The 12,801-nt window shown below is 39.0% G+C and overlaps 1 protein-coding gene across 1 annotated transcript in view; it reads left to right on the forward strand.

Moving 5' to 3' along the window:
- stk17a (serine/threonine kinase 17a) overlaps positions 1 to 12,801 on the forward strand; it is a 31,499-nt gene that overhangs the window by 8,289 nt on the left and 10,409 nt on the right. The window contains exon 2 of the mRNA XM_059534970.1: positions 9,234 to 9,446. Within this exon, the coding sequence (XP_059390953.1) occupies positions 9,234 to 9,446 (213 nt within the window). The remainder of the gene's footprint in view (positions 1 to 9,233; positions 9,447 to 12,801) is intronic.

A 12,801-nucleotide genomic window follows, 5' to 3' on the forward strand; every position in this document is an offset into this window, starting at 1 on the left:
AGTCCAGAGGCTCTGGAAATGTGCTGACATGACAGAAAGAGTCTCCAAATCACAGTCTGTGCTTCCAGCAGCTTCAGAACTCAGTCGAAGGCCCTCGTCTTGGGTTAACCACACGGCGCTTTGAATTCCATACAAAAATAGAAGTCATTTTTGACAAAACGTCTGCACCACATCATGAATCGTCTGTAAAATTTCATTTGTAAATCATCTGCTCATATTGCAAACTGTTATAGTGATTAGTTACAGATAGGACTGGGTGAAATGGCCCAATAATATAGTGTCCTTTCTTCATTTGGACATGCATTCAGTCATGATTGCAGCTTTTGCATAGTTATTATATTGGGCTTTATTAAACTTTATGAAAGTATAATGAATTTATGGAATTTTTTTTTCTTACAAGTAAATTTATTGAACCGTTTCAGTCTTTAAACTGAGCTCTTGAAGGATTTGATATCCTGTGGCTCCCTCGTGTGGACAACATTATGGTCTTCATCTCTGAATCACATGAATATAAATGGCTGATCCTTTTTTTTTTTTTTAGATTACACTTAATTATTACATTAAACTCAAATCCACAAATTTTTGCGATCTTATGTCATGCTTTAATAGTTGAGTTTTCAACTTTCATATTTTTAGTTAAGCAGTAATGATACATTGTCACTTTTTAAATGGTTATTTAACAATTGCATTCAGTTCTGCTGCCTGCATTAACAGTGTGATTCAGGTCATTTACCCCCCCCCCCCCCCCCCCCTCAAAAAAAAAACTTAACAAACAATTTTTTTCCTAAATTATCGTTCGGGGCACAAATCAGCCGTAAAATCAAGTGTGTGGCCAGCCTTAGCTACTTTAAGGAGTAATACAATATTGTAATTACTTATTTTATATAATTAAGTTAGTAACTAATTAAGTAACTTTCCCCAATGCTGGTATATGCACCATCCTATCAAGGGAAACATATATTGTGATAATTATGGTTACTGATTTATTGCCCAGTTACAGACTCATGTGACGTCCATGCTTTGGCTGGTCGAGCGGAGTCCTCTGTGGCAGGTGTAATGTGAGGAGATTAGAGTTTCTGTATCACATTCCCTCATGGCATTCGTATCTTGAGCAGCAGGACCAGATTAACACCACACTGTGGAAATGAAGGTAAATGGTAAATGGACTGCATTTATATAGCGCTTTCAACAGACCACATGGCCATCCAAAGCGCTTTTACAATTTGCCTCACATTCACCCATTCACACACCCATTCACACACCGACTGCGGTGTCAGCCATTCAAGGCGCCATCCAGCTCATCAGGAGCAGCTGGGGTTAGGTGTCTTGCTCAAGGACACCTCGACACTTGGTCAGGTGGAGCCAGGGATTGAACCACCAACCTTCCGGTTTGTAGACAACCTACATGAACCACTGAGCCAAAGGTATGCCAAAGCCGCGCAGTCAAGGGCAGTGAAAGGCTATTGGGTTTTCAAAGGAGCGGAAGGTGCTATAGTGTTTCTGAATCAGTCTCAATCCGAGGGATTATGAGACCGCTGGGATTTCATGAACGCTGGCTTCTGAGTCATGTGACTCAATCACCAGCAACCTCTTGCTGTCATGTGTACTCATAAGCTTTGTTCGATCACTTACAGCAGTGTTTCTCAACCTCTTTGGAGTATTGGACCCCCATAATATCTGAAACCAGCCTCATGGACCCCCTACCCCAGTTCTCATCTGCCATCCACTGTTTTCTTTCCAACCACAATGATTTTCACAGTTAAACGCTATGAATGCAATATCAGTGAATGCAAGTTAAGTAATTAAATTTTTTTTAATGACTGGCAACTTGAATTGCATCTGGCCATTTAATTTGATTGCATTGAAATGGCACAACACATTACACAATCAATCACAACAACATTGTCAATTTCAGAACAATATTCTACTGCATTCTGTAAAACATTACATGTCCATTAATGTCCAATTTGAGATTAATATTTTAACAACGTCCATTTGAATGTTACTTTCTTTTGTAAAATTTACACTTTTTAATACTAAAATTTAATTTTACTGCATTAAAATTACACAACACATGCTTCATCTACAACCAATTCTTTGGAACAACATTCTCTTTCAACACATGGAACAGTTTCAACACTGCCATCTATCTAATTTGGCTTTAACTTTTTAACACATCCATCTGAATGTTATTTTGCTTGAATCTTTTGTTTAATGTGAAATTTGCACCTGTTTATCACAAATAAGCTTTTGCATCCTGGGGTGAAGTGTAGCAACAGCAGCAAGGTTCCTCTCCAAGCTGAGTCTGTTTCTCTGTTTTGTTTTTATGTGTGCCATGGCTGAAAATGTGACCTCACACAGATAGGTTGATCCAAAAGGCAGCAGTTCATACAGAGCATGTTTCCCAACATCAGGGTACTCCTTTTCAACATTGCACCAAAACTGTGTCAGTGATGTTTCTGAAAACATTATTTTCAAACCCCTATCTGAGGACAAATCAATAAGTCTTTCCTGGAGGGTAACAGGAGCGGTCTGGGTGCAGGTAGACACAAAAGGGTTCCTTATCCAGTCAAGTGCAGAATTATGAACCTCAATGTCAGGAAAATATGATCTGAATTCAGAGGAAATTTTGTCCAAGTGTGCCTGTACTGTCTGCAGAATGCTCACTTTTTCAGCTCTAGCATTAACAAGGCACATGTCCAGCTGAGGGAAACTACTGACATCCCCATTCTGGCATTTCTGACACCAGAGCTCAATTTTCTTCATGAACCCTGAAACTCGATCATACAGGTGTAGGACAGTTGTGTCTTTTCCTTGCAATTCCAAGTTCAAGTCATTCAGCCTGCTGAAAACATCTGCCAGGTAAGCTAAATATGCCAGCCAGCTGTTGTTCTTCAGCAGTGGTGCAAGTGAATGCAAGTGCTCAGTAAGAAAGTCACTGACTTGATCCCGTAACTCAAACAGTCTCTGGAGTGTTTTTCCCCTTGAGAGCCAGCGTATATCAGTGTGAAGCAATAATTGCTGGTGTTCAGAATTTGCTCCATCACATAGTTTTTCAAACAATCTGGCATTTACAGGTCGGGATTTAATGAAGTTGATGATTTTAACAGCATCATTAAGGACTTCGTGTAATTTGGGGCACATACGTTTTGAAGCTAAAGCTTCCCTGTGAATTATGCAGTGAACTGTCTTAATGCCAGGGTTTACCTGTTTTGCGCGTGCGAGGAATCCACGGGTGCGCCCCGTCATTGACGCTGCACCGTCCGTGCAGATATGTGAGCAGCGCTGCCAGTTCAACGAGTGCTCCGTGAAAAAAAGAGTCCACAACATTAAAAACATCCTCGCCGGTAGTTCTGGCCAGCATTGGCTTGCAGAAAAGAATATGTTCGGTGATATTATCTGTGTCCTTGAAGCGAACAAACGCTACCAGTTGTGATTTGCCACTAACGTCAGTTGACTCATCTAATTGCAAAGCAAAATAGTCAGACCGCTTTAATTTTTCCACCACTTGCGCAAGGATATCAGCAGACATATCATCAATCCGACGGCATACAGTGTCGTTGGATAAAGGCACCGTTTTAATTGCATCTGCTGCCTTCTTGTCCAACATTGTTTCTGCTAGGATGGCAGCTGCTGGCACAATTAATTCCTCAGCAACTGAGTATGGTTTTTTCGATTTGGCTACAAGCAAAGATACCTCATATGAAGCAAGCAGGGAAGAACTGTTCATCTGTGTTGCCTCTTTTAGTGTGTCTTGACTTTTCCGAAATTCGGAAAGTTTTCTGTAAAAAAAGTCTGCAGATTTACCTACATATGAAGCATGTCTCGTTGTCAGATGTCGCTGTAAATGGGATGGTTTCATTGCGTGGTTAGACAGGACCTCACCACACAGAAAACATAATGGCTGTGGAGGCTCAGTCGTTGTCATGGTAAACCCAAACATTTTGTAACTGTCTTGATATTGACGTTCTTTTGGTCTGTCCTTTTTAATTCGCTTTTCTGGTGGGCTGGAATTTTCCTGTCTTGTGTCAGACCCGCTGGTAGATGGCCCATCATTTTTTTTAAGCCACCTGTCCATGATTGCTGCTCTCCCCTATGTGACAGTTCTCTGACTGAAATCAACGCGCTGTAAACATACTGGATTGAGTAAAATGGCGGCAAATCGCGGCAAAAATAAATTAGGTCATTTAAAATAATTTGTAATTTCAACCTTAATTCTGGTTTTAGTAATACTAAACAATAAAGCTAAAAAATAAATTTAGGATATTTAAAATATATATATTTTTAAATGGTTTTACGGACCCCCTGCAATTATGCCACGGACCACTTGGGGTCCGCGTACCCCCGGTTGAGAAACACTGACTTACAGTACTGTAGCAGCAAGCTCATATTTTTATTTGTCTCATTTCTAGTCATAGTAGTTATGCAGCTAAATGAATCTAGGGATGCACAATATACCATATTGTTGACTGATATTGGATATTAAAATTTGGTGATATGTCAGTAACATTAAATCTCATTGGTCATGTGACACTCAGGAACAAATGAAGGTTGATACTACACTGAACAAAATTATAAACGCAACATTTGTTTTTGCCCCCATTTTTCATGAGCTGAACTCAAAGATCTAAGACCTTTTCTATGTACACAAAAGTCCTATTTCTCTCAAATACTGTTCACAAATCTGTCTAAATCTGTGTTAGTGAGCACTTCTCACTAACCTCACAGGTGTGGCATATCAAGATGATTAGACAGCACGATTATTGCACAGGTGTGCCTTAGGCTGGCCACAGAAAACAACTGAAAGATTCTTCTTTCCCTTTAATGAGATTCTGTAATTGATGTTGAATCAGTCACTGATCCTTTCCTGCACATTCACATCAGGGAATTGATTGTTCCATGGGACACATGTTAGATGGTTTGTTTGCGTATCATTTGACCAAATGAAAATCTTCCTGTCGTGAAGACACTGATTACAGAGCTGCTTAGTTTTACAGCCAGATTTGATTGAGCCAGCTCAGAAGAAGGATGTTTTTTTTTCACTTCCCCGTTAATCTACACATTTTTTGAGTAATGAAGGAAGGCAGTCCCAGCTGTGTGTAGTAAATCTGAGAAGATCTGGACAGAATGGGGATGGTTTCCTTTTCTGAACCCGTGACTCTCACATGAGTTTGATCAGCTCAGCCATTTGAGTGTTCATACAAGCCAATTAAAAGAAAAGGGTAGTTTTCTTGATCTGTCCTTTGAATTCATCAGATGCAATGCTTGGGGCTGAATGTGACTCAAGTTTTCACAAGAAATGCGGAAAGTTGTTTTCCATCCGTTTCCATTTTTTCTGCATGGATATGTGTTTACCTGCAGAGCATGCATCCATCGAAATGACCAACACCGATGTTTTACAAGATACACCTTGCTTTCACTTTGGTTTATTCTTTAGTTGTTCTGCCGATCTTGCAGTACATTTGAGACCTCACCTTCTGTATTTAAATCACTCTTGGATCTGTTTTAGGATTTGTCTAGTCACTCTTTAGTAGGGGTGTGCACGTAGTTGAATATTCAAATATTTAATATGCAGTTATCTGTGCACCAGCGCTTTCACTTTCAGTATTTTCCTGATTCACAGAGAAACCTTAAAATAGACTAAAATCAATTAAATCTAAAAAGGGCCTACTTATGTGTACATTGACAATAACAAAACATTGTGCTTTTGTAAAATAAACAAAACAAAAAGGGTGCACTTTCTGCCATCTAGGTCTCTATGAGCAACTTTCTACACGTCACAAACTCAACAAATTTGACAGACATGAGAAATGTCTATAGAAAGCTTGTCTAGTTTTAAATGAACACATTCAAATAAAAAATAAATAGTCTCTGATTATGTATTCGTTAACGCTAAAATCAGCCAAATGTATTAAACATCATAAAACTGTCTTTTTAGGCATGGGTGGCATCTAGAATAAGTAAGGAATATTTGACGACGGGCCGTTGAATTATTAGAAAAATAATGCACACCTGAGGTGGTGACGCGACCACGGCGTGCAGCATCAACTGTGTGAAGTGATATGAACTGCAATGCGGTCAGGAGAGCTGTCTGGAACTACGTTCACCATGCGTTTCCCTGACAATAATGGCACACCTCACAACGTTCATCAGCCAATCAGATTCAAGCATTCAACGGCCCGTAGTATAATAAAATATGCATTTGTATTGAACATGTTAACAATTTAATAAAAACATTAGAAATGTATAATTAGACCCTATAATGTTTCCTTTCCACGGTTATTCAAACAGTGAATAAATTATAGCTAACGTTATATAGAGATAATCAATAGCTTCAGAGGCGTCGTTTCCATTCAAAGTTCAGATTTCTGAGCCAAGTGGATTTTAAATACAGCTTCCAAAAGACAAAAATAGGCAATTAATATTTTTTATATTTGATACGATCACACCGGTGTGATTAGGCCTAAAAAAAAAATTTGTTTGGTTCCGGTTTCCGACCGACCCTGTCAATTTATGTGCGACCCAAATTTATTTTATGAGACTGGGGAAGAACGGTCTTTCACACATCGTTAATTAAATTACAGTTTCCTTTAAATGCTGTTTTACACTTAAGTAATCCGTTAAAAACCATTAGGTATTGCATCAAAACCCTTTAACTGTCAATTCCTAAAGTGAGCTATAACTTAAGGTTTGGAAATCGTAACATTAAGAGAAACACGGGGGGAGGGGGGAGTCAACAATATATCGTGGAACAGAGAGGGCACTGACAACATGCTGACAGACAGGACATTAACATTACCAGCTTACTTTTAATATGAAACAAAGTCTCATTTGGTTATTTCATCTTTCAAATGTGGTCATTTTTTAAAGAAATGTAAACAATAAATACCGTTTTGTGGCTCTTGAATGTGTCGAACAGATCGCTGTAAGTTAGATCATCAGTTAAAACTAACTGATCGTCTCTTGCTTCTAGTTAATTTATAGCATCAAAATCAAATAAACCACATAAATGAACATAACAAAGAATGTTGTTTGACTACAAAAAGATGTCTGTACACTCCGTTTTTCAAGTTCAAATCCTCCATGTTAATCTACTATGAGATCGCCTGTCAAACTCCCGCTAAGGCTTTGTGTGTGTGTGCGTTTTGCGTGTCTATGGCAACAACAGACTTTAAACGGGAATACAGAATCACTGTCGTAAAAGTACCGGTACACACATTTAAAATCAGCGCGTGTGTGTGTAAAACTGCCACTGGAGAAAAAAATAAATAAATTAAAAAAAAAAAAAATCCCTACCGACCAATGACCTCAACTGACAACCAACCGGAACCAAACTTTTTTTTTTTTAGGCCTTAGATCGTTCAGTGCTCACAGCATCAGCTGCTAAATCTGCTGCCTTATAACAACTCCCACACGATTCTGCTGATCTTATGAAGGAAATGGCCATTTATGTCATTTATTATTTCATACAGTATATTAGTTGAAGTGTTATTTTTACATAAACCTGTATGGATTTTACTAGTTGGCCTTTTCTCGCCAAACTATGTTGTTCACCTTTTCTTAAGGGTTTTAGTTATTCTCAAATATGTTGTTATTCAGAGTATTTCTGTTTGTTAACCAAAGAAAACTACTTTTTTTTTGAAAAATGTTAAAGTATTACAGTTGTTTTAAAGCTAAAAGGCTAAACTATTTTATGTTTGACTAAAATTGAGAGAATAAAGAGTTTAATTTCTATTAAGGTTTATAGGGATTTTAAGATGTAGCTAATTAGTGATCTGAATAAGTTACTTATTCAGATCACTGAGTAATTAGTAAAGTAATTTAAATACAATATTGATGTAATTTATTAATTGTAATTAATCACTTTTTGAAAGTAACTTACCCAAAACTGGTGTGTGTATAATGCTTAATCAATAGAAATGGTGACAAAAACATGATTATTAAAAAATAATGTCTCTGTCTTTAACTCGGTTGAATGTTTTGTCTGGCTGAAGCAGAATCGTGGGTTTGAGAAAGGGGTAATGTTTATCTATAACACAGAAGTCCTCCAGGTCTGCTGCAGAAGAGACACGGTTCTTCCTGAATCTGTGCAGTACATCATCACTCCCAGAGCTGTAGACAATGTGTTTGTTTCTATACACCGCTTCTCTCCAGAATCTCTTCAGGGGACGTGTGCCGGCGGCTAGAGGAGTTCTGTCTCATCGTGTTCCCCTGCTTCTTTTAGTTCAGCGCTGAAAGTGGGACACAGAGGGTCAGTTTGGGCATGGTGATGATTTCATCCTGCAAATATGCCAGCGGGACAAAAGCACGTTCAGCCGCGGTGATAACAAGTGTGCCATCTTTAGACACACAGCCCCCCGCCGCTGCACCCTTTCACGTCCCTCAAAGCCTCCGGCTCCGGCCTTTCTCTGTCAGATGAGAAGGGCCCCTGAACAGAGGTGTGTGTGTGTGTGTGTGACATGTGAGTCCTGCTTCTACAGTATATCTGAAGCAGGTTGGTGCAGTAAAAGCATCTGAATATTGCACTTTGTGCTGTTTCTCATTTTCTTGCCACTAAGCGTCACTAGTTCTAGCCTCTTTCTAATCAGCTGGTTCGGAGTCAAATGAATCAGATTTTTTTGCATTAATGGGGAAGGAAATGCTTTCCATATGTTTATTAAATCTTGAGAATGAATGTAAACATAACTTTGTTTACAATGAAACTGCAGAGAGTACAGGAGCTGCCTTTCAATTTAAGGCCCCATGAAATCCATTATATTTCCTTAAATTCTGATTTCAGTTTTATTCATTTATTTGTTTGTTGGATTCTGTATTGGGGTTAGGGTTAGGTTATTTCTGGACCCTATAATAGGACACTATTTCTGTCTTGTCGCTAGTGTTTGCCAAATCTTGACGAATATTCATGTAAACACTGTTTGTAGTGAAGATCTGTGAGTTTCAGGGTGTGTTTGACGGTAGTAGATGCTGTAAAGCTGCTGATGTGACTCTCAGAGCAGCTCATGTCCTCGGATATTGAGATGCAGACTCACAGCGAGCATCACGTGTGTTTGTGTGAAAGAGTGACATAGTTTGCTGATACTGATACTCCAACTCAGAGACGCACAGAACATGCAGACTTATTCAATATGCACTGAATGCTGTGTGATTCATCCTTATCCTACACAATCTTGTGTGATGTCTGAGATATTCTCACCCTAACAAGCGTTCTTCCTCTGGTTTTGTCTCCCCATCAGAGGAAAGTTTGCTGTGGTGAGGAAGTGTGTGGAGAAGAGCTCAGGGAAAACCTATGCAGCGAAGTACATGAGGAAGAGGAGGAAGGGCCAGGACTGCAGGACGGAGATCCTTCACGAGATCGCTGTGCTGGAGCTGGCAGCGGTCTGTCCACGAGTGGTCAATCTCCACCAGGTCTACGAGACGGCCAGCGAGATGGTGCTCGTTCTGGAGTAGTGAGTATCACACAAACCACTGAATTATCCCTAACTGTAGGGTTAAAATGGTTTATTTGCACAAGGATAGAGATGCCAGTGAGTGATCTGTGAGAAGCAAAGTGAAACGTCCTCACATTACGGGCCGGATTCTTTAAATTAAATTAAAGTAAAAATATGAATGGTACTATAATGTTATACTAAAATTAAAACAATGGAAAAACCATTAAGATAACATAAAAAATGCATCACATAAGTGGACTTTGAACGATTACGTAATTGTGGCATCAATGACTGTAATCGCGATTAGAAATTAGATTTAATTGTGCAGCCCTACTATCTAGATCTCATTCAGTCAATGCATTAGTGGTTTTCAGGCTTGTGGGTATACATTGGGCCGTTCCTTAATCTGTAATCAACATCCAGGCTCAAATCTATCAGGGTAAAATCCCACCGTATCCAAGTAAGGAAGTACATGGAGACCCCAGGATCAGCAGAGGTAAATGAACCTTAGTACACAGAGCTAGTTAAAACTAAAGAGCACTAATCCACCTATAAACCCCACAAAGAGAAACTGAGCATGCCCCAGTAAGCACTCGCTATTCCAGCAATGATCAGCATCCACACACACACACACACACACACAGAGTTATTGTGATAATGCATGCATGTGCACTGGCATATTGGGTTTCCCTTGCAGCCAAATGCTGACATTGACATTGAACTTTGGGCTATGGGCAAAGCATTTCCGGGCCCTTCTGGTGCTCACCATCTTTACTGTACAACTGCTGGGGTCCTTCACCCCTCTTAATGCACTCAATATTAGGGGTCTGATATCATGTTGTTTTAACAATATACGAGCTGACATTATCAAGTACATAACTTGCTTTGTAATAATAAAAACACTTCCAAAAGCATTCACTGCCTGATGAAGCCTATTAGATTATAGTCACACTGGTAATTAAAGTTATGAAAACAAATATCCATGTATGAGTTTTTGTTTCTTATAAGATGATATAGTTATGTAATATCACACAAGCATTTTCCTGAATATCAGCACAAGTGTGACCATGAATGTGATTTGAACTTCTACAACAGTTCAAACAACATTAATATTGAGTGAGGTACATTATAGACAAAATGTGATCTGAGGTGATCTCTTCCTGAATGAATCTACGTCTGTTTAAACTAGGGATGCTCGGATCCACCTCTGATACGGTTTCTGATACATAGGCTTCAGTTTTGGCTGAAACTGATCTCAATCCGATACCAGTGAAGTTTTTTCCCCCCCATTGAAATATTTCAGTTACTGTGCACGTTAAAAAAAATGTATTGTCTCTTTTTACACCTGTGTTTTGTTCAAGTAACAGAACCGCATTGAACTCCGGCAAGAAGATAAAGCTCTTTTTGCAGAATCATATGCATGTATTTACAAATCAAGTATAATAATGTGAACACAGAATGATCTTGGAGAGAGCTTTACCGAGTTGTAACCAAACGTGACCAGAGTTTAAAGGCTGAACAAATGACTGAATTCCACAGCGGAGAAAAGAGTTGTGTGAACTCTAATGTAAGGCCTTAAATATTCATATGCAGCTCACATTAAGCTATCAGTTGGCTTCAGAAGCAACACAGAATGATTTGCACAATCGGAAGGGGAAAAAATGTTGGGTTTGGATCTGCCCTCTCTGACTTATACCCGATCTGAGAAAAATGGTGAGATATGAATATCAGGGCATCCCTAATTCAAACTGACCAGTGTAACCTTTCATATGTTTGCTTGACTCTATTTTATTTTGATAATGATCCGACTGAGTAAATTTGAATTGTGAATATATTAGGATATGTGGGATATGTGTGCGCAAGATGCCAGTGCGATCAAAGAGCTGACACATAAAAAAAAAAATAATAATATTAATACGTTTTGTAGTAAGATATATTCAGCAAAAGTGCTATTAGTTGTGGCTTCGCCTTTTAATGACCTAATTGAATGCACCAGAAACGTATCGGTCACAGCGCCTTTTAATTGCTGTTTTGAATCCAGCAATTGTTTATTTAAAAATGATAAGCTCTGATTGTGACCAGTGTGGTATAAAAGCTTTGTGTATTAAAAGGACAATTCATTAGCTGGAAAATTTAACATCGTGACCATGCTTTTGGATGCCATTTGAGCTTAAAGCTGCATTTATGCTTTGTTCTGGTTTGCTAGTTTGCCACTCGCACACGTTTTGTGCTCGAGCAGCACGCAGCCCAAAATGAAATGGCTTAATCAACCATCAATAGCTTTAAATCGATTCCATCGATCCTCGATTAATCGTTGACATCCCTAATCAGTATATATTGTGAATGTAATGCATGGTAACTTGTACAACACTTCTAAAAAAAAAACATGACGTTTTTTTTTCTTCTGTTTCACCAACCAAAAACGTTACAAACAAAGCCGGATCGGAACATTTGTGAATCTCAGAGAAACTCTGGCAAGCTCTGTTCCTGTATTAATTTTTTTAATTAATCACTTTAGTCAGTTCAATACAATAATCCATTCCATTCACAAGTCAACCACTTGCTTCATATCTATATGAATCAGCCCTTTTGAATGAATCGTTTGATGAATGATTCAATGTATCACTCATTGACCGATTGGTTTAAGTGACATATTTATACATGACCGGCATAAACCAGTTAAAGGATCAGCACAAAAATAAAATTGTTTAATTTCATATCATATCATATCATATCAATTTGGCATGAAGTGGGTAACACATTTCTGGCTTGCCATATCCTCTCCCAGATAATGAGTGCAGATGGGATTCGACTCGGTCTTGTTGGATGTTTTGTTTTGATCAGGAGTTTGGTGGATTCATTAACTAATAAAATCTGGAGAAGATGATCTGCATTATTTCATTATGGCTCTGCACTCGTATCTTTCAAAAGATCAAGCAACCGCTAATTCCTGAGGTTTATTATGAATGTGAATTGAATCCCTACACGTATGTCAAAGCATTTGCACTTTGGCATTGGAATATAATGCCAATCCTCCAGTATAAAGTGAGTGGAGCGTGTTGGGTTGTTGCTGCGCAGCTGTCCCGGTTGACCCGGTTCCCAGTGTCCGGCTTGAATGGACTGACCTCACGAGGGAAGAGGGGTCAGCGTAGTAATTTTAATCTGCTCTTCCAAACACACAGAGCCCATAGACTCTTCAAACCATGGAAACTGACGAGAGACGTCAGTTTACAAAGAGTCATGTTGAGGAAGAGCAGAAGAGAAGCCATGAAAGAATCGACTGTGATGAGGAAGAGTTGATTATCTGGTGGCGTGTGTGACCGTATCGACGGTTCGACACCAATCCCATTTTCTCCGGTGACTCCCTGCAGGC

This window comes from Carassius carassius, chromosome 42, assembly GCF_963082965.1.
Source record: "Carassius carassius chromosome 42, fCarCar2.1, whole genome shotgun sequence".
Classification (NCBI taxonomy): Eukaryota; Metazoa; Chordata; class Actinopteri; order Cypriniformes; family Cyprinidae; genus Carassius; species Carassius carassius.